The sequence below is a fragment of the Lethenteron reissneri genome, chromosome 7 (genome assembly GCF_015708825.2).
Source record: "Lethenteron reissneri isolate LAM-NWPU_2019-01 chromosome 7, ASM1570882v1, whole genome shotgun sequence".
NCBI lineage: Eukaryota > Metazoa > Chordata > Hyperoartia > Petromyzontiformes > Petromyzontidae > Lethenteron > Lethenteron reissneri.
The window spans coordinates 4980117-5002162 of NC_083785.1; the positions used below are offsets into that span (position 1 = coordinate 4980117).

General features: G+C 51.1%; 2 protein-coding genes across 3 annotated transcripts; both read right to left on the reverse strand.

Annotated features, from left to right (window-relative positions):
• Positions 1 to 982: 982 nt before the first annotated feature.
• LOC133356179 (SPRY domain-containing protein 4-like) lies at positions 983 to 5352 on the reverse strand. Its single transcript, XM_061573560.1, has 3 exons — positions 5207 to 5352; positions 2998 to 3185; positions 983 to 1709 (listed from the first exon to the last, which is right to left on the reverse strand). The coding sequence occupies exons 1-3, from the start codon at positions 5274 to 5276 to the stop codon at positions 1347 to 1349; spliced, it is 621 nt and encodes a 206-aa protein (XP_061429544.1). The 5' UTR covers positions 5277 to 5352; the 3' UTR covers positions 983 to 1346.
• An 896-nt stretch (positions 5353 to 6248) lies between these two features.
• LOC133356187 (lactase/phlorizin hydrolase-like) lies at positions 6249 to 17943 on the reverse strand. Of its 2 annotated transcripts, XM_061573570.1 has the most exons (14): positions 17170 to 17942; positions 16488 to 16606; positions 15640 to 15840; positions 15299 to 15452; positions 14348 to 14707; positions 13601 to 13772; positions 13256 to 13401; positions 12417 to 12691; positions 11740 to 12099; positions 10929 to 11278; positions 10406 to 10596; positions 9345 to 9593; positions 8483 to 8707; positions 6249 to 7725 (listed from the first exon to the last, which is right to left on the reverse strand). In XM_061573570.1, exons 1-14 carry the CDS (start codon positions 17366 to 17368, stop codon positions 7421 to 7423), a joined length of 3306 nt encoding a protein of 1101 aa, XP_061429554.1. In that variant the 5' UTR covers positions 17369 to 17942; the 3' UTR covers positions 6249 to 7420. The 2 variants fall into 2 exon arrangements, with proteins under 2 accessions (XP_061429554.1, XP_061429560.1); XM_061573576.1 differs by lacking the exon at positions 16488 to 16606 and having other exon boundaries at positions 15640 to 15764; positions 17170 to 17943.
• Positions 17944 to 22046: the final 4103 nt, after the last annotated feature.

The following is a 22046-nucleotide window of genomic DNA, read 5'->3' on the forward strand; positions in this document are numbered from 1 at the left end:
TGGTCACTCCACTGCTGGATGAAGGCCTCCCCTCGACTCCACCACCACCACCATCATCATCACAGCAGCCGTGGTCACTCCACTGCTAGATGATGGCCTCCCCTAGACACCACATCACCATCATCATCGCAGCCGTGGTCACTCCACTGCTGGATGAAGGCCTCCCCCGTCACCACGTCGCATGATCCTGCGATGCAGTAGTTCCACGTGAAGGTTCACATTCACTTATTTCATCGGTCCATCGCTTCGGTGACCGTCGTCTTGGGCGCGTTCAATTTGGTCTACAACTGCGTGTACAACTACACACCTCCGCCACTATGCCCTCTATACCCTCGACATCTGACGTTCTAATCTACACCCTACTCCAGGGGAAGGAACCTCGGGCCGGCGAGGCGGTTACGTCTACTTGGTTTAAGGCAACACGTAGCCTCATGAGACCTACAATTTAGAAACGGTTCGCAAACGAAATTCATCAGTCACTGCTGGTATCTTAGCCGCACAAATCGGGTGCTAGTGTTGGAATATACTCGACCAGGTTGCAGTGTTTTTAGTTGTAACACGCTTCGTCACTTCTCTCGCTGAGGGGAACATTCGCAGTGGTCGAGAAGTAAATGTGGCTGGACAGAAGCTTTTTTTAAATTCCTATCCGGCGCTTGGTGAAAGGTTCACTCACCCAGCTCTACACCTGCACTCTTGATATACAATCTCAAGAATTGGACGATACAAAATATAGTTTCGTGAATAAAAAACCAGTATCGGCAAGCTTAACAGTTTATTTCCTACAGCCTTGCGGACCACCCGTGGCCCATGCACCACTGAGCCTTCCTTCATATTTGCTCGCATTACACTGCCACTTGCAGCCCCACATACATGGACATCGGCACTGGATGACGAGCACCCCAATCGGGCCCGAGAGCATTTATCAGTGCCCATAATGTGCATTGTGCAGGTGAATGTAGAAATGATGCCACATGCTCATAACTTAGCCCTCAAAATATAAAACATTTATTGTCACAAAATGGCAAGTTAACACATTGACAACTGAGGATGTTAGGTATGTAAACATTATTGCTTGATATGTATGCAGCAAGTGGAATTCAGCATTCCTGTTGTTGCATTTAATTCTCAATAATCTGTAAATTTGTAAAATGTATCTCATTAGGTCATGTTTTCTTGATGAAAATAAAGTTTTCAATTTATATTGAAAAAACCTACACCCGTTAGACTTATCCAGCTGGTACATTCAAACCCACATGCATGAGCAGCTCTACATCCCACAGCACAAAGACAAGTTTCCTTGACGAAAACAATGTTCCCATTTTATAAAAATAAAAAATCCACACCAGTTAGGATAAGCCAGCTGGTACATCCAAATCTGCATGCATGAGCAGTTCTCCATCCCACAACACAAATGTGGGTGTCAGTGGCGTGGAGAACTTAGCCTTGATTTGATTAATCAGGCGTGGCGGAGACCCTGGCAAGACCAAGCCGAGCGAGCCGGCCTCCAGATCAAGCAGCAGACCGATACGCTCCTGTTGCCCTATGCTATCGATGAGCGGCTCTGCGTGACCAGCATTCAGTGCTGTCCAGTGGCCGCTTGGAGAGAAGGAGAAGGCCCACGAGTGAGGGGCATCACCTGGACAGAGGTCCCGTGTCACGGCTGGGTCCGCTACCCCCACACGGAAGTCCGATGATTCTTTAACTGTGACCTTCATTATCCACACAACACGGGTGGGAAGGAAAACATGGTAAGTGCACCAGCACACACGTTGCTCAAATTGTCAATTTTTCAAATCTGTGTTATGAAGTCATGCTGCAGTCTTATCAAATTATCTCTACCCCACACTGGATTAAAATGAAAATATCCAAAGCCAAACTTACAAACCAAATCAAGTCCTATAACGTCCTGCTCCACACTGATTGTAACATGTGCAGACTACTATAAGCATTTTCAATAAGTGTAGCGTGAACGAGCGTTCATTACTACATACCGGTAAGCACAATGTCTGATGTTTGAAAAATGTGAGGAGGATGATTGCTATTTATCCATCATGTCAAAATACTTTTTAAGGAAGCTCCTGAATTAAATATTTAGCTGATATTTCAGGAGTGTTTCACAAATGTACGTGATCCACCAAGCATTGTATTTCAGGTTTTTGCCCCCACAATGTACGATTAAGTAAATATGAGACCAAGCATATTTTCAGTAATTATAATGATCTTTACCCAGAACATCTTTGCTGTCTCAGAACGTCTTCAAGAGAATTTACTACTATGAGCCAAGAATATCTGTGTCCCCTGCACGTGCTGTCACTCCACGTCAGCCAGCACCCCTCATTAATAATCATTAAGAGGTGACGTCTTCCAAATGGACCCCACCCCCACCCCGCGGCCTTACAAATTGCACACGAATTGATGCAATGAATATCACGTCGCGGTCTGCTTTTCACTTGCAAGTTTCAGATTTACTGAAATACACCGGTCCTTGGACGGGCAAAAGGCTAGTTAGTGTAAGTATGTTTGGGCAATTCAACTGAGTCGCACATGGGAGGAAACCAGAGTGCCCAGAGAAAGTCGAGTATTTGAGGTAAAGCACTCCACAGCGAGATTCAAGAATCTGTTGAACTTTTTTCACACCGTACGTAGCTAATCGGAGGTGCGGGGAAGGTCAAATATTGCTGTAATGTCATCCCCTGGCCACTGCCGAGCCCAACACCTACAAATCCTGGGGTTAGATAAAAAAGTAGTTAATAAATCCCCAAATCTACACGTATTTAAATCAGTCGATTAGAGATTGTTACTCGAGGTGTTTTATGCAACCCATTGGCATTCCCATCCAAGTACGAACCAGTGTCGACGCCGCTAAGTATCCGAGATTTAAAAAATTGGGCGAATTCAGGGATGACTTGGTCGTTGCCAGACACGTGCTTCCCAAAGCGTCTCTGTGGCCACGAATGGTGTCAGTGTCACTCTGTGAGTGGTGGTGGTGACCTTTACCTCCCAGTAGTGGCGGCCAGAGGAAATGGTCGTGTCGCCCATGACCGCGGCCCAGTCGACAAAGCGAGCCGGGCTGGCGGGCAGCTTGCTGGAGTCGAGGCCAATCACACGGTTTACGACGCCGCTGCCGTCGGGTGACACCTCCAGGGCGCAGTGCGCGGTCTCCTCCCGCAGCCTGAAGCTCAGCCCTGTGGCCATGATCATTTCGAAGTGGTAATGAGCACCTTCCCCTGGTGTTGCTCACTCTCGAAGAGGGAGAGCGACTCAAGAGGGAAGGCAGCCACATGGCGAGCCAGCACCGACAATTGCCCTCTGTGTATTGAGTATTTTCGACAAGTTAATAAGTGTTTAAATGTGGGAGGAAGCCAGAGCACCCAGAGAAACCCCATGCATGAGATGGGACATTCCCCTCCGTATAGGGAGGAGTCCACGTTCTTGCTGCACAGTGCTGCTTCTGCTGCCTTCTGGCGCGCCAGGGCATGGCTCCTCGGCGACACCCACAGGGAGGATCACAATTGTGCGGTGATCCACCAACCCTCGCCGCCTGCACAGTGGTGAATGGACAGGCGTGGGGCAACTAATGCGCTCTACTCTATAATCTAGAATTAACTAATGCGCTTTTGCACGCGTATCCCCCAACCAGGGTCCACGCGTCTAATAGCCATGGCGCAGCAAACATTGATAAGTCAACGGCATGGTTGCACACAACACAACGTTAAGATGGCCCTTAAACATTCGTATCAATGGAAAGTTATTTCGCACAACTTGGTTTAGGGCTTCCTTTTATCCTGGTTTCCGCAAGGTAAGGTAATTTACCCTTTTACCGGGTAAAAGGGTAAAGGACAAAGGTGTAGACATTCCAAGGGGTAAGGTAAAGGGTAGGGTACAGGTAGCGCGAAGTATTACTCAGACAATACCTCGTTTACCTACTACCTCGTTTACCTACTGCCTCGCTTACCTACTACCTTGTTTACCTACTGCCTCGTTTACCTACTGCCTCGTTTACCTACTACCTCGTTTACCTACTGCCTCGTTTACCTACTGCCTCGCTTACCTACTACCTCGTTTACCTACTGCCTCGCTTACCTACTGCCTCGTTTACCTACTGCCTCGTTTACCTACTGCCTTGTTTACCTACTGCCTTGTTTACCTACTGCCTTGTTTACCTACTGCCTTGTTTACCTACTGCCTTGTTTACCTACTGCCTTGCTTACCTACTGCCTTGTTTACCTACTGCCTTGTTTACCTACTGCCTTGTTTACCTACTGCCTTGTTTACCTACTACCTTGTTTACCTACTGCCTTGTTTACCTACTGCCTTGTTTACCTACTGCCTTGTTTACCTACTGCCTTGTTTACCTACTGCCTTGTTTACCTACTGCCTTGTTAACCTACTGCCTTGTTTACCTACTGCCTTGTTTACCTACTGCCTTGTTTACCTACTGCCTTGTTTACCTACTGCCTTGTTGACCTACCTTGTTTACCGCTCGCTAAAAGCTCCGTGGCGCAGTCCGTGGCCTGCATTTAAAATTGGAATCATCGGGAGTATTCTATATGAATAAAGCGCTCAACCGAGCATGTACCTGTTATACACCTTCTTAATGTGTAGTAGTACCCCAGTAATTACCCTGTAATCGGGTAATTTGTATGGGGTAAAGGTAAAGGTAGGCTCGTTGTTTTTGACCTTTTACCTTACCTTCTTACCTTGCTAAAGGGTACAAGGTAAGGGTAGAGTGATTGTATTGTGGTAAGGTAAAGGTAGGCTCGTTGTTTTTGACCTTTTACCTTACCTTCTTACCTTGCTAAAGGGTACAAGGTAAGGGTAGAGTGATTGTATTGTGGTAAGGTAAAGGTAGGCTCGTTGTTTTTACCTGACCTTGCCGAGGCCTACCTGGTCTGACACCTCTGGCTACGACTGGCTACTGTAGTTGACGACGTGCTACCCACTCCAGCCTCTATCAGCGACCCTGGGCAGAGGAGCAACGAAGCCCTGACGGTGGCCACGCATGAGTAACAACAGCCGCACAAAGTGGCAGCCACACACACCACACCACCATTGATAGCCCGCCCTGGCAACAAGGCGACTTCACACCACCCGCCTGGCTACAGAGGGTCACAGCAACCCGAGGCGATAATGGACAACGCCCTCATTGCTGGGCCCAGGGTTCGCGATCAGAGGGTTCGGGTAAAAGGGGCCCAAAGTCTCTTACATCGCCTCGACGTAGCCGGCAGAGCTCGGCAGGCGAAGGCCCCGACCCGCAGGGACAAGAAGGCCGCCATGGAGACCCCGGGGCGAACACGGGCCGAGGTGGGGCTTGAGAAGCCGGGAGCCGAGCTGTAACGCAGGGACACCCCTCTCAGTGCCCTCTAGCGGCCAGCCTCAGTGTTGCCATATACCTTTTGAAAATAAAAGTCGCCAAACGATCCTCAAAAACGATCCTCAAGAAAGTCACCAGATGTCGCGACAGACCGTCCCAATGTCAAAAACGTCACCATGGGTTTTACCATGGGAATTACCATGGGCTTTACCATGGGTTTTACCATGGGTTTTACCATGGGCTTTACCATGGGAATTACCATGGGTTTTACCATGGGAATTACCATGGGTTTTACCATGGGAATTACCATGGGTTTTACCATGGGAATTACCATGGGTTTTACCATGGGAATTACCATGGGCTTTCCCATGGGAATTACCATGGGTTTTACCATGGGAATTACCAAGTAACAGTACACGTCAACGGATGTACTCCTAAATGCTTTCAAGTCGCGTCAATAGACAATCCAGTCAAAGTTATTTCTCCCATGTGCAGCCCAGAGCCAGTGCTGGGAATGTCACGTTGCTGGAAGGGGTGAGTCTAACCATAGGTAACCGATTCTGACTTACCAATAAAATTGTACTCATTTTATCGACCCCAAGGGAATGATGGGCTGAGTCGACCCCCAATCTAGAGTTGAACTTGCAAATTTCCGATTGGGAGCCACTTGATCGATCGCTGAGCCACCCGGCCGGATACGAGATAATTGCCCACCTATTAAACACACACCTGGAATGGCTCCTCCATCTACAAAATGTCCTCATCTCATAACACCGAAATTTGTCGCTGGTCAAGTCGCCAGTCCACGCAACGAACTCGTTGCTCATCCAGCAATGGATTGACAAAGGGCTTTCAGGCTGGAACAAACACTGTAGAATACAGCAACAGGAGAAATAGACACTCATCCTTGTTTAAACATCAACTGCTTCCTTCCTCGTGCTCAGAGATCTTTATTAAGCAAAGCATTAACACCAGGTTTCAAGGGCGTAATTCTGGTAAATATGGTGAGCATGTAGGCCTTTATGCCTTGCACATGAACATATTACATAATGGGAAGTATAAATCATTAATTAAAATGTGCTTTAACACAAACACAATCAGTTCCCATGCGAGTAGCAAGATTCTGTGCAAAGCGACCAAGGCAGGTCCCAGGGTAGAGGGGCTGGTGACTCGGAATGAATGGACAAAGCAGATCCTGAACTCTCGGGAGAAGAGCACTCCTCATGCCCGTAGCGGCCACATACCATTGGGCCCACGAGACTGGACACTGCTTTTCTTGGGTCTCAAATCTCTAAACTGGTGGTTCCCAACTTGTGGTCCGTAGATAGGCTTGCCTCCTATCCAGGTGTCCAGGTTTGATCTGTAGGCCAGGTTTGACCTGGACAGTCCACACCCTGGCACTTGTATTCGGGTGGCAGGAACTGATTTCTACAATGTATGCTGCAGAGTTTTTATAGACCGCGAGTAAGAAATATAACCCAAAAACCTTTATTATGTATAATATTGGTCGCGTAAGCCTACGTGTTAAAAAGAAATATAATTTTCGTTTTATATTTCGTTGTTCATTAACACTGCATCTCACAATGCTGAGGAACCAGACAAGCTGGAAGGCAGCCAGGTGGTGCACTTGCGCAAACAACAATTGGCCAAGGCCTGCAGTTCTTTATATATTAAGTTTTCAGAAAATGAATGAGTTATACATTCGGGAGGACATCGGAGCATCAGGAGAAATCCCACAAATGTGAGGGGGCTATCCCATACAGAAGGTACAAGTCCGTACTTGGCCATACCGCATTTTCCTGTCGAGCCAGGGCATGGCACCTCGACAGTCACAAGAAGGGACTTTTGAAATATTTGTGCGAAAAATAAATCCCAAATCCAGGGAATACATTCAGTTGTGGTCTGTCAAAAATGTGGCAACTCTGTCCGGCGGACCACCAGCGGTCCACAAGTCATGGGACATGATATGTTGAGCTGACGCAGGTGCAATTATATTCACCAAAACATTCACAGGTGTTTTTGAGGCTCGGCAGTGATACGGGGGTGCATAAAGGGTCACACCAAACAACTTCCTGTATGAGCAACTAGCACATTACACCCCGTAGGCTACAACGTGGAGGAGACGGAGGTGTCAATCTCGAGGCCGCCTGGGCGTTTGCCCTTGCGAGTCTTCGCCCTCCAAGCGGCGAGCCCCACCCCCAAGCAGAGGGTGGCCGTCAACACCAGCGTCAGCCCAAATAGTGTCCAGAGCGCCACCTCCCCGTCCTCTGCTGACAGCGAGAGCCCGAGGAAGTGCAGAGCCTTGGTGGTGACTGGCTCAGCTGTGGTAGCTGGCTCAGCTGTGGTGACTGGCTCAGCTGTGGTGACTGGTTCAGCTGTGGTGACTGGCTCAGCTGTGGTGACTGGTTCAGCTGTGGAGACAGCATGCGACCCTCTGTGTTTGAATTATATCACACAGCTATGCACATCATTTAAAGCAGCCAATACTGAAATACAAATGTTTCCTTCGAATATCTTTAAGGGAGGGGGGGGGCTTCTTTCCCTGTTTCTTGAATGCCACACCTGATCACATAATGGGCGATGCTCAGAAATGAGTCCGTGAAAATACAACAGGTCTCTCTTCAATAAGATACCAAACACATCGCCGTCAAATCACCACTATCAAAGGTAGTTAAAAAATTTCTTTATAATACATTTTGTATTTGTTGTCGTCATTGTTATTAAACATTTACCATTTTCCTCCCTAGGTTCACTCGTACCAGAAACATAACCCCATTCATCCAATTGGAACACGGTTTTTGCATTCGTGAATTGTGCATTTGTGAATGTTTTCAAGAACGTAACCCTTGCGGATAGAGAAGGTTAACTGTCTATAACAAAATAAATAAATAAACAAACATTAAATGCACCTTCACACATACTCTGTATATGTCCCTCCACATAACAATATTAAAGTATTTTTACACTTCCCATCAGCCACAGTCTACTGATGAGACACCGAGTTTGCTTGTGTTGCAACAATGCTGCTTAAGTAATGTTCAGTGAAAAATGTTGCCCTGTGATCAATTAGATCTCAAAAGTTAACAATCGCACGCTTCTCCTGAACAGATGTGACTGCCATTATCCAATCTTTTCATTGTGCGTTTGCAGAGTGGCTGGGTGACCTACGCAGGATGAGGCAGGGGTCCGGCTTGCTGGGTTCGGGGAATCCGTTGCAGCGAATGATGGTGGCGAGGTCTTGCACGGACTGCTTGGCAACGCGCGCCAGGGCCGGGTCGTCGCGCGCCACTGAGTACAGTCCCCAGCGCCGCGTGAAGCCGTCCTCCCACGAGAAGCCGTCCAGCAGCGACCACGCAAAATAGGCGCTCACGTTGAGGCCATCCAGGGATATGGCTGGGGAGGGGAGACATCCACCATACACATCAGGATGTCAACGTAGCCAAAGACATTGATGACGTTCAGTCTTCTACCGCTGCTGCACAGTCAACACGCAGGCTCCAAGATCTGCCCTGACAGTCTCCCACCATCTGCCCTGAGGTCTTTTCTTCCCCTCAGTCACCAGACTCGTAGAGACTACTCCAATGTCTCAGCAACTGGCCCTTCCTCCATCCTGCACACACGTTCAACCCCAGCACAGGCATTTTTGCCTAAGCATATCTGTAATTTTTATCTGCCTTGTTCTCTCTGGACTTCTGCATTGCTTATCCTACCTTGCCACGAAATTCCCAGCATTCGTCTCAGACTCCCATGCTCAAATGCCAGCGAACTCTTTTCGACATGACACAGGAACGGGATCAAATACTTGTTATTATGAATTAAAATCCCGTTGAGAATGACCCTGCTCAAGCTGCACCCAGGCAGTTTACACGTGGCACTCCCAGCCACCATCGCTGAGATGACGATACCGATGCTTCCTGAGATTCACGGTGCCGCGGTGATCGAGCGCGGCGATCGTGTGCGAGGGTGGTGAGAAGCCAGTGCAGCTGCGCATGGCTAGGCGTGCGGGGGAAAGGAGCCACGAGCGAGATACCCTTGAGCAACTCGTTGATGTATTGCGAGTGGTACAGCATCCGCGAGGCGTCGTTCAGGTCCTCGTCGCTAAGCTGCGGGGCTCCGTTCCCCAGCACCTGGACGTCGCCCGCGTCGGGGTAACGTGCCGCCACGTGGCCCAGGGCATGGCGGAGGCCCCAAGGGACGGCACGCACCTCGTGCGAGCCCGTGCCACGCCACGTCCAGTCGGGCACGGCCTCCGCGTCGCGGTCGCGCAGGTAGCTGGGCTCTGCGAGGCAAAGAAAACACGAGTTAGGGACCACCCGCGGCCGCTGCGATTCGCAAGAGACAATGCTCATCTGCCGGCAGGAACCTGCAAGTACAGATGATGACTGCACACTCGCCCACCCTACCAATCTGACCGGCCAGGATGGTCCACAATCAGAAGTTATGAGTTCAAAACCTTACTGGGGTGGAGGGTGGTCGACTCAGGCCATCATCCCTCCAAGGTCCATTTTGTGGGGAAGTCCACAGTGATTGTCCTATGGATAGACTTGCCCCATCGTAAATAAGCACTTCAATGCTCACTTGATTAGGAAAACACTAACTTCCTTTTACCACTTGCTAATCTTAAAAAAAAATCTATAATAAAGTGGTGTGATTAGCTGTCGTGGTGATAGGTCAGCACACCAGACTCGCAATCCAGAGGTCGCCGGTTCGAGTCGATCTCCCGGCGCAGCGGTTGAAATAATGGGGCGAGTTTCTAAGTCTCCCAATTGCCTCGGTCACCCAGCAGCATGAACAGGTACAGCACACAAGTCGTGTGTGGTGGTGGAATAAAGTCTGGGTACGTTGACCTCTTCTAACACGTCTGGTCAGCATGGAAGAGTAGGCCAAATACCCTCTAGAGCTCCCTCGAGCGAAGGACCCACACAGTGGTGGCGTGAGCGAGTGATCGCAGGACCACACTTTCATGTTTTGTGATTAGTTCTGAAAATCAGTCGGAGGAAAAAGGGTTTAACGATCGGCAGCTGACCGCTTAAGCCGGGAGGGTCGTCCAGTTTGTGAACAAGGAGGTGAGGAAGCAAACCCAGGCCACACCGGGGGGGGCGTCGCTGGCCGGCCAGCGCTGGGGCAGCACGCGCCGCGTTGTCGTGTGCACGATGGCGAGGAAGTCGCTCGTGCCCCGGAGGAGGGCGCTGTCTTCTGTGCTGAGTGGAGGCAGCCGAGCGGGATCCACGGTACTCAGCATGGACGGGGGCCAGTGCCCCAGGAACACGGGGTCTCCAAACCTGTCCGACAAAACACAGCCGCTCAGCATCCCAGCCCAACTGGACCTCATCACCGTGGCCACACATACACAGCGACACTCAAACACCGAGGAATCACGGGTTCACGGTTCAAATCTGGCAAGCCATCCTGGTTAGCATTGAAAATCATCACTAGATCTCAGTAAAAATGGATTTCTGCCACCAAAACACAGATGCCAATTCCCGAACTGTCCGGGTCAAAGACAGGGATATGGCCACGCTAGAGTTTGGCCAACTTCAGAAACAGTAACAGCAACAACAGCACGACAGAGCTGCGGTGATGAAAGCACAGCGAGGCGCGCGCGCAGACGCACCACCCGAGTGTGAAGTCGAGGTACCGCTGCACCGCCTCCACGTCCCCCGTCCGCCCAGGGTCCAGCGGCTCCACCCAGTCGGCGCTCAGTGCCAACGCTATGCGGCCACCTTGCTTGGCCCGGAAGTTTGCGTCGTACTCATGCCACGCCAGGGCATGCGCGCGCAGCAGGTTGCGCGCCACGACGTACGGCACCCGGCCCGGATCGACGTGAAGGCCCGGGGCGTGCTTGCCGTTACCATGGCCGAGCCACGCCACGGACAGGGGGTCGCTGATGGTCACCCATGTGCGCACGCGGTCGCCAAATAGTTGGAAACACCGTGACGCGTACGCCCGGAAGTGCTCCACCACCTGCAACCATGCGGGGGGTGCGCCTCCGTGAGCGACGGTGCTGGGCAGACACGACCCGCGATCTGTCACTGCACCACTCCTCTATTAAACAAGCTTTGAATTTGGGATCGTAATGTCACCTTCCAAAATGCAGAACAAGATGACGACCCGTGGGGCACGACTCGTGATGGCAACACATGGTCACGCATGTGGCACATGACATCATCACCTCGGCCGAGAATGTTGATCCATTTAGAGATGATCTTGTCGTCGAGTTTTGGGCAACCCGCTGATCAATAAGGCCATTTTTTTCCTCAGGGTAAATTCTGAATAGCCACACATTTAAATTAAATTTCATTGTTTGCTTTTCTTGCATCACCTTCAGGAGCATTATCACGAACCCATGTTGCAGACTGACAGACAGACGGACACGGAGAGCCGAGATACACAAACGTGTTGGGAGTAGGCGCCGCACGCGTTACCATGTCATTCTCCCAGCCTCCCACATCCTGCAGCGCCTGGGGCAGGTCCCAGTGGTAGAGCGTAACGGCGGGCCGCACACCAGCCTGCACGAGGGCGTCCAGCAGGCGGTTGTAATAGGCCACGCCGGGCTCATTGAGGCCCCCTTGCACCGTGCCGTCGGGCAGCAGGCGGGGCCACGACAGCGAGAAGAGGTAGGTGTCCGCTCCGAGCGCCCGCACCGCTTTGACATCCTGCGCAAATAGTTGGTAGCTGTTGCACGCCACGCGGCCCGTGGCCATCCCCGCCACGTTGCCGGGCCGTGTCGTGAAGCTGTCCCAGATACTCGGGCCTTTGCCGTCTGCATTCCAGCCACCCTCAACCTGTGAGAATGCCCAAACACACATACAAAGACAAAGATCCCTCGTATAACAGACTTCTGGGCAAGTGCTGTTAGCGAGCACCTATGAACCCAGCATGGCACACGAGGAGGTGGCTGGCCAGCTCCACGCCCAGCCATCTTTGTCTGCCGAGTGGCGATGTTAACTCATCACACCGGGTACTAATTTTAGGCTAAGTCGATCTCACGTCTTGTTGTGGGAAGTGCCAGCCGGCATGGCTTACACTGGCACATTTCCACCACCGCAAACACGGGCGCGTTATTGAGCACGCGACCGGCGGAGCAGGGTTCACCACAGACCTGGTACGCAGCGGTGGCAACGCCCCACTGGAAGCCGGCGGGGAAGCGCCCGTGTAGCGTCACCAGCGGGCCGACCGCCGATCCCGGGAAGCCGTTGTCGTGCGCCAGCTTGCGCAGGGCGCCGACCGAGCGCTTGGGGGTGCGCGCTCGCTCGGGGTCTGAGAAGTTAACGTAATGCAGCCCGAAGCGCTCAGTGAAGCCGTTGGTCCACTCGAAGTTGTCCATGAGGGTCCACGCTGTGTAGCCCCGCACGCGCACATGGTCCAGGTGCAGCGCTGAGCAGAGGCGGTGCGGGTCGGTGGGGGGGGGTAAGAGGAACATGGGGCACGTGGGACCCATGTGCGTCACGAGTGAATCCGAACAAGGTGTGCGTCAACCCAGTTCCAGGGTTCACACGATGCTGACCCTGTTGTGTGACGTTCAGTCCGTGCTCTCGTTGGTTCACGCTGGCTCGAGTCTGGAAACGATCCCTGACTCCATCCCAAAATAAGCTGAAGATTCGTCTCCTCCTTCACATATCTGTCCCACGAGATTAAAAAAATGTAGAATTTCTTACATGTTTCACAAAGCACAGAGTCTTCTTGGGATGAATAATTTCAGGAGCAGTGTTTCAACACAAGCAAACTCTGGATGTGTTTCGACATTCGTTGACTCACCAGCAGTTGGATGCTAAACTGTCAGATGTTCTTAAGCATGGGTCGTAGCTTGACGCAAAACTATTTAACACAACACAAAATAATCATCAACATCGTTGTAGACCTTAACCCACTGCCATGGACATGTGTCTCCGGAGAACCCATCATTAGTCTCCAGCGATCGCTTCCTCCTAGAGGCCCTACCTTTGAAGACCTCGTTGACGTAGGTGTGGTGGTAGAAGATTCGCTCAGCATCATCAAGACCGTCTTCCTCGTGATCGGACCAGCCGTTCTCCGTGACCCACACCTCGGGGCCACCATACTCGCGATCAATAAAATTCAGCAGTCGCCTGCATAACAAACCCATAACCATCCGCCTCATCATCATCGCCACCACCTCAACCACCAACACCACCGCTATCATCACCACCATGACTATCACCATTACCACCACAATCACCAATCAACACCAGGATCGTGATTATAACCACAACCAATTAGGCGACGCTCCATTTTGTCCATGTTGTTCAGGCCTAGGTGTCGCCCCACCTCATGCCCCAGGGCACGGAGCGGTGCCACCCAGCCGCAGCCGTGGGCCAATCGGGATCCATCTCCACGTTCACCTCCATGTCCGCGTCGTACCCCACGCGGAGCTCCGAGCGCCGAGCCGGCCACACCAGCCGCGTCGAGTACGAGTTGATGGAGAAAAAGTCCGACGTGCCTGCCGCCACGCGCAAAGTAACACAGCGTGCGCCAGCGCCGACGTGAGGCCGAGACTCGCTGCACTGTCACTTGGCTGCTTTCTCAAGACACAGAAACACAATGCTCGAGGTTGCCACCTGTCCCGGCCAGTCTTGGAATTGGCACCTGTGTTCAGGTAGCAGGAACCCATTTGTACCAAGATCTAGTACTGGTATTGGTGTGTTAATACAGTAAATTTATAGACCTAGGTTGCCTGAAAAATATATCCAGGTTTGGTTGACTGTGGATACAGTGATGACCCGAGTTCCATTCTGGAGAGACCACTTGTGATGATTCCACACTTGTGCATGGTGACCTGGTGGCATTACCCGCCAAACCCCATTGGACCGGGGGATGGACTCGGCCACTAAAGCAAGAGGGGCCCTGCTGACCAGTCGCTTCAATTCCCCTTCGCCATGGAGGTAAGGCCAGGCCATTGCCCCCTCTTAGCTGGTATGATTTGCGATGTGTATTTGATCAGGATTAGAGGTTTGCCTTCCCAAGCCAACTCGTCAAGTGGTCCGATTGGACGGGGCGAGCAACCGCGCGCGTCACCTTGCACATAGGCCTGCTCCTCCGGTGTGAAGCTAGGCAGGCGCGAGGGCTCGGGGCGGTCGCGGTCGGCGACGAGGTCAGCCATGACGCGGGGGTAGCCGCCGCCGCGCCCGTAGATGGGGTGCGCAAACCAGCCCAGAGAGAACTGCACGTAGCGTTCGGCGGCGTCGACGTGCGTGCGGTTGGAGGGGTCGCGCGGCTCTGCCCAGTGCGTGTTGAGCACGATGGACACGCGGCCGCCCTGCGCCGCGCGGTAGCCCCCGTCGTACACGTGCCACGCGCGCGCGTGCGCCCGCAGCACGTTGTGCGTCACGACGTAGGGGCTCCTGAGGGGCTCGTACACGCCGGGCGCCGTCACACCTGCGGGCACGGCAGCACCTTCTGTCACAAAGCCCTGGGTTGAACAAGTCGTTAACTACCTCTCCTTGCAGATCGATCTAACAGTGCGACTCTAGAGTGTCCCAATGCCTCATGCAGGAGAACTCGACGTGGCTCTCCCCGCACAGTCGAAGACGACTGCCCCACTGGGCCCCCTGTCTATGCCCGTACACTATTTAGATGCCTCCTCTCACTTCACTCAACAGCTGTCGATTTACTGCAACCATAACTCTGCTCTCCACTCACAAGATCATCCTCACAGTGTCGCTGTCCCTGGAGTAAAAACCCAAACAGCCTCAACTCTCACTCAGACACGGAGCTGCCTCAACGTGAAAAGATCGTACGGACACTCAAGCACGCCGCCAGTCTCAACTCATCTCAATCTTCGTTTGAATCTCCCTTGCACAACAATCATGTGTAAGTTATAGATTTAAAATGCGTGTGTATATTACGTGTCTTTCCTGTGTGTGTGTCACTTTACACTCTGGAGACCCTTGAGATGGAGATCATTCCATCTCAAGGGCCGGTCATACACGCATGGCGATGGCCGTCGGCGTGGCAGTGGAGACGCACCCAGCCCGTTGGAGAGCCAGGCTGTGTTGTAGGGCTCGTTGAACGTGAACCAGAATTTCACGCGGTCGCCAAACGTCGCAAAGCAGAATTCCGCATAAGCCACGTACGCCGCGATTGTGCTGTCATTGACCCAGCCGCCAGTATCCTGCAGAGCCTGCACAAGCACATGGGCCGGCGCAAAGGAAGGTGAAGGTGGCCACTGCAGCTACGGGCAGTCAAGGTGTGAGCAGGGGAGTGAGTGAGGGTTAGTGGGTGAGAGAGTGAGTGAATGGGTAGGTGAGTGAGCGCGTGCTTTAGTGAATGCTTGGGTTTGAGAGCGGCTGAGCGTTCCGAGTGGTCACCTGCGGGAGGTCCCAGTGGAAGAGTGTCACCATAGGTTGGATCCCGGCCGACGTGAGGTTGTTGATGAGGTCATTGTAGTAGCGAACGCCAGGCTCGTTGGGCCCGGAGGACAGGCGGGGGTCGCCTTTGGGGAAGATGCGTGACCATGAGATAGAGAAGCGATAGTAAGAGAGGCCGATCCCGTTGAGTATCACCATGTCCTGTGGGTGGCAAAAGCATTGTGCTGTCAGTGCCAGTGCCACCAGCCACCTAAACACCAACCATTGACAGACCAGCTCTTGAACATAAACTTTAGTCGTTTTCCCCTAAAACGCCACCCTGATGACGCTATCGGCGTTGCGCCACGAGATGAAGAATTCGTTCGAAATTCTCGCAGAGCAATTGCGCCCTCGCTTCATATTCGAGAACATTGCGGAAGTGGATATCACAGAGCTACCTCTGAGATCCCTAGAAGTGACCTGTGGTCCACAAACAGCAGAGAGCAGCAGTTTTCCATGTGAGAATGAGCCTAAATTTGACAGTGAAAACTATATTTTAATTCTCAGAGCTGCTCCATCTCCTCCTCTGGTGTCCTCGTGAAAACCACTGCCAGTGTCACAAAGTGAGGCTCGTTTGCAGTTGAAACCAAGACATGCTCTAGCAGCGAGCCCAGCACTCCCACGTTTTTAGTATCCTGGGAGAAATTGCAGCAGTAATGAGCACTCGTCATCGATGGGGTTGGTCAAACATCCCAAGATAGGACCACAGAGCTTGAGCATTCGTTGGTGGCGCCGGTTCTGGCTGCCTTCCCGCTCGTCTGCGTAGTAATCGCTAACGACGGCGTGAGTGAGCAGCCAGCGGGGGGCACCTGCGCGATGCGGTGATAGGAGTCGCAGGTCACGTCGCCCGTGCCCCCCCCAAACACGGGCCGCGTGTGCACGAAGCGATCCCACACCGACTCGCCCTTCCCGTCCGCATTCCAACCACCTGCACACGGGGGGTGCATGGGGGGGGCATGGGGGGGCACAGCAGCTCAGGTTTTGCGAGGCAGCCACGTGACATTGGCTGAGATCGTTTTCTGCGACGGTGCGATGAGGAGTTGCTGTTTCTCTACGATAGCTCCACCAGGGTTGTTTTTGCTCTGATTTATATTTGCTTCCTTGATGCCCTTGTTTCTAAGCGACTGCCTTTGTCATTGTGGTGGTCCAGGTCACTCTTGCAAATGAGACTCCTAACCCGGCCTCGAGTTCTCACCCGTCACGGAGCTGGTCAGCGCCAGCTCCGTTCTCCGTCACGCAGCGGCGGTTGCCAGCGGCCTGGGTTATCGGGGTCCTGAACGCCGAACGACCGGCTGAGCAGCCCCACGCTCCACAAGGCGAAACTTGCGCCTCAAGGGTTTGCAGTTAAGAAACACATTACACTCCGATCCATGACAACTCTGACGCTGGTGCTGTTTGTTGCTGGCCACTTGATGTTTTGGGCTTGTGCTTAGCTGCCATGTTTAAAAGAGATAAACATACACGTGTGTGAGACGCACGCGATGCACGCACCTTCTATTTGGTATGCGGCCGTAGATGTGCTCCATCCAAACCCCGCGGGGAAGGTCCCACTCAAAAACTCGTCACGCTGCAGTGCCGACTGGTTGTGGAAAATGTCCCACACATCCCTGCCAGCCTGGGCCCAGACCAGAACAGGGCCCAGCGTCCCAGCCAGGACCCACAGCAGAGGGGCCGGGGAGGGCCACCGCATTTCTCCTCGTAGCTCGTGTCCCCCGCCCGAGGGCCCCGAGTACGCACGTGTGGCCTCTTCTCTCGTCCGCCGCCGCTGCTGCTGCCGCTGCTGCCGCCACCAGAGGATTCGTGCATCCACGCACGAGCGGGGAACCTGGCTCAGTGTGTGTGGCACTCTTTCTCTCCGTGCACCCTGAGGGATCGTTCTATAAGAGGTGACCTCAGTTCTAAAGAACACCCAGCTTATCTCAAAAACACTGCTGACTTTGATAAACCATCTAATAAAACAGCGGGAGATAAAACGCAATGGAGATAAGGGTTACGATCTGCCCTTTACACCAGCGATAGGCTTGGCCACAAGCAAACCGAGTCGGCATTCACTCTGCGTGCCCTGGGACCTCCCGGTACATTACCCTGCTTGGGGTGAAGGTTTGCTGCTCGGAGGGTGATGGGAGGAGCTTGGTGACTGTCAGCCCGAGCCCACATCTCTTACTTACAGTGTCGAGAAAAAGTTATGAACCCCATATAATCATGGAAATTGCATAGTTTTACCATAGCATTCCTGAATCAAAACCCGTCTTTTCTTAAATATCTAATTGGGTTCATATTAACCAATTTTATGTGTTTTGAAACAAAATGATGTATTAATTAAACTTAAGGTTCTGGGTGTGTTAAAAAGCAAGTGAAACCCTGGTTTCATTAGATGAATTAAGGGACTAATTAGAATCAGGTGTTTAAATAATAAGGTAGATCTTCAGGGGTGAGTTTGGGAGGCCCCGCCCTCTATAAAGATCAGAAACTTTGTGAGTTTGGTCTTCACCATACAGGTGTGTGGAAACAAGTTATGCCACAATCAAAATAAATATTTGAGAACCTCAGGAAGAGTTATTGATGCTCATCAGTCCAGAAAGGGTTACAAAACCATTTCTAAGGATTTGGGGCTCCACCAATCAGCTGTCAGACAAATAGTCTACAAATGGAGAAAGTTCAAGACCACAGTCACTCTGCCCAGGAGTGGTCGTCCTTCCAAAATCTCTCCAAGAACAAATTGGAAAATCATCAAGGAAGTCACAAAGAAACCAAGATAAATATCCAAGGATATGCAGGCCACTCTCGCCTTGGCTAATGTGAGTGTTCATGACTCAACTATCAGAAAAAGACCGAACAAGAATGGTCTTTATGGAAGGATATTGAGGAGAAAACAACTGCTCTCCAAAAAGAACATTGTTGCCCGTTTGAAGTTCGCCAAACAGCACATAGATGATCTACAAGACTTTTGGAACAATGTTCTCTCCATAGACGATTCAAAGGTAGAACTTTTTGGCCTCAATCAGAAACGTTATGATTGGCAAAAACCAAACACTGCTTTTGAACGGAAAAACCTCATTCCAACCATCAAGCATGGTGGTGGTAATGTGATGGTTTGGGGCTGCTTTTCTGCCTCAGGAACTGTGAGGCTTTTCATCATTGACACTTATGCAGTTTAACACGTAGCAGGCTTTCGCGACCAATATCATCCATAATAGGTTTTTTGGGTTAGATCGCGTATATATATAAATGTCGTTAAAACCCGCCACCACCCGACACAGCCAACTAATAAGGGTTGTCACGTAACCCTTATGCGAGCCCTTTGACAAGTTCAAAGGGCTCGCATAATGCACGTTGCCTCAGTAATCCCCCCCCCCACCCCACATTGTGCAAGAGCGCAGAAGGGTGGTCAACACATCTACGCCTCTATATAAGGAACGAAACAGTAAGACTTCTCCACAAATCTGGCTGTCGCCTGATGACGCTAGTTGTAATTACTGGCGAAACGTCGTACACAATTTTTTAATGTTGTGGCTTGGCTCTCCAATACACCGGTTTGCTGTACTAGTGACGAATTGGCACGTTCTGTTCACGTGACAACCCTTACTAGTTGGCTGTGTCGGGTGGTGGCGGGTTTTAATGACACATTTATATATTTACGCGATCTAACCCAAAAAAACTATTATGGATGAATTATGCATTGTATGAGAAGATTCTAGAGGATGTCAGGCCATCCGTCCGTGAGCTGAAGCTGAACCGAAACTGGATCTTGCAGCAAGACAATGATCCTGAAAATACAAGCAATCTACAAAAGAATGGCTGCAGAAGAAGACATTCCGCATTTTACAATGGCCAAGTCAAAGTCCGGATCTAAACCCCATTGAAATGTTGTGGCAGGCCCTGAAGCGAGCTGTCCATGCAAGGCAACCCTCAAATGTTACCGAATTGAAGGATTTTTGTAAGGAGGAATGGGCCAAAATTCATCAGATCCGATGTGAGAGACGAATGGTTACAGGAAACACTTAGTTGCAGTCATTGCTGCTCAAGGTTGTGTCACCAGTTACTGAATCTAAAGGTTCACATACTTTTTAACACATGGTTATTGAATGTAGAATCATCTATATATATAAAAGGGAAATTGTGAATATGTGTGTCTGTTCGAAATTTTTAGCGTCCTTCCCGACATGCAACAAACTTGAAATTTGGCATGTGGGTAGCTTCCAGACTGTACACAATGCAAATAGTATAACACGTTCCTTCGGAGTGGGCAGGTAGGAACTTGGTTGGACAGCGCATTCGTGCACGACAGACAGACAAATAATCCCTGGTGGGCAGTGTGGAACCTGTTGTTCCTACCTGTATAAGTGTAGTGTATCGTGTCGTGTATAGTGCAGTGTGTAGGTTAAACGTTAAGTTTTATAAGGGCACCACGGGGTGACCAACCCCTCCCCACCCAGCCCCACCCCCCCACCCAGCCCCACCCAGCCCCTCCCCACCCAGCCCCACCCTCCCCACCCAGCCCCACCCTCCCAACCCAGCCCCACCCTCCCCACCCCACCCAGCCCCTCCCTCCCCACCCAGCCCCTCCCCACCCTCCCCTCTCCAACCAGCCCCACCCCTCCCACCCCCCACCCTCCCCTCCCCATATGCACGACAGACAAATAATCCCTGGTGGGCAGTGTGGAACCTGTTGTTCCTACCTGTAATAGACTTTTGTATTTGGGGGGCGGGGGGCAAATGACCATGCAGTGACGTCAACTCGCATCCAGGACTGGCGAGAATCGATATCTGGTGGGCGTTTGTGGTATCGATTAAACGGGAATAGGCCGATTCTATAGAAATCTACAACCTTCAATTCCTTTACGCGATTTAAATAATTGAATCTTGGCGCGCGAGCGTACGTTTTTTGTTCCACCGCACGTTGTTTTATTTAATTTTTAATTAATGAGGTAATGATCAAAGTTTTATTTTCCTGCTAGTTTGAGGATAAATAAATGTTGTATCATGTTTTGTGTCATTTTTGAAAATATGTCAAATTAGAAAATTCTAAGGGGTTAACAAACTTTTTCTCGAAACTGTATATCTCTCATTCCCATTTCTCACTCCCATCTCTCACTCGTGAGATCCTATTTACATATCTTACTTGCGGCATCTCGATCTCACTCGCAACGTATCCCACTCGCATCTCTCACTCACAACCGCCCACAAATTCATCACAGAGGACACCAGCGGAATGTCAGCCCAGCTGTGCAGAGAATTGCAGGTGAATGTCAGAGGTGAGAGGCGACCATTCTAGAAGGTCAATCTCCTTTCAAAGAAATCCACGTGGCGACCGGCCCTGCGCACTGCCGCTCGTCGTTCATTTGACGCGTATTCACGTGATTGAGCGCCGCATCAATATCACCGGTTACCCCATGACAGCTGTCATTATCTGTTAGAACGGACACCGTTCGTACCGCTTGCTCACCCAGGAAAGCCTCACCGAGTCTCAAGACTGTTTCAGAAGGCAAGTGCTATGTTGAGTAATTTCTTAAAATTTGGCAAACTTGGACCATGGCACTGGCAAATGATGGCCTACGCTTGTTCGAATATCACTGTATCTTTAATATTCACTGTGAAGCAGACTGCACGAAGTTTATGGTAAATTCAATCGCAGTATTAACCAGGGCAGACTGCTGGATGTGAACCATCAACATCTACAACAAGTGGCCGTCTCACTGCCCGAAGTGGTGTTTGTTATTCTGCGATCACTAAACTGGTTAGCCGTATGTGACCAGAATAACCCAGGCTAATTCTGGACTCTGTGCTTTGCACCTCAGAGGCCACACACCCACGTGATGACCATGATTCTTGAGCCAGAGAAGTGCTTGAAGCTCGCGTCCGGCTCTGTTGTCTGGGCAATGGGGATTGGGGCAACTCAGCACAGACTCCACATGGTGGTAGGGCAGGCTTCCAGGTCAGGCTGACTTTCTCCCACACACTACTTACTGCGGGAAACGTCACAAGTGAATTAGAAATCTCGCCTGGTATTCGCACTTACATACCATAGCCAAACGGTCTTAATGGTGGAAAGCCACCAAATAGATTTTGAACTTCTTTTGCACCGTACGTAGCCAACTGCGCTAATCGGAGGTACGAATAAAATGTTTGATTCTTTCCAAATCTCCAAAGGTTTAGTGTCAGTCCCTGCTCCTGTTCTCAGTTTAGACAATGCTGTGTCAACAGTTGGTTGGGGTTGCCACCCATCCAGGTTTTATCCAGAGGTGGCATTAGGGCTTCCCCAGGCCGTCCAGGAATTGTCATCTGTATTCAGATGGCAGGAATGTATTTGTACTGAGATCTGGCACCAGTACTGCATTGACCTTTATCACAAGAACACTGCACAGTTC

Excerpts from the sequence above, each read along its gene's own strand:
- LOC133356187 (XM_061573570.1), bottom strand. The coding sequence starts at position 17,368 with ATGCGGTGGCCCTCCCCGGCCCCTCTGCTGTGGGTCCTGGCTGGGACG. Across the intron at positions 14,708-15,298 it reads CTGGCTCTCCAACGGGCTGG|GTGTGACGGCGCCCGGCGTG; the intron begins GTGCGTCTCCAC and ends CCGTGCCCGCAG. Across the intron at positions 8,708-9,344 it reads CATCAACGAGTTGCTCAAGG|CCATATCCCTGGATGGCCTC; the intron begins GTATCTCGCTCG and ends TCCCCTCCCCAG.
- LOC133356179 (XM_061573560.1), bottom strand. The coding sequence starts at position 5,276 with ATGGCGGCCTTCTTGTCCCTGCGGGTCGGGGCCTTCGCCTGCCGAGCT. Across the intron at positions 3,186-5,206 it reads GCCGGCTACGTCGAGGCGAT|GGCTGAGCTTCAGGCTGCGG; the intron begins GTAAGAGACTTT and ends TCATGGCCACAG. Across the intron at positions 1,710-2,997 it reads CTGGCCGCCACTACTGGGAG|GTCACAGTTAAAGAATCATC; the intron begins GTAAAGGTCACC and ends TGGATAATGAAG.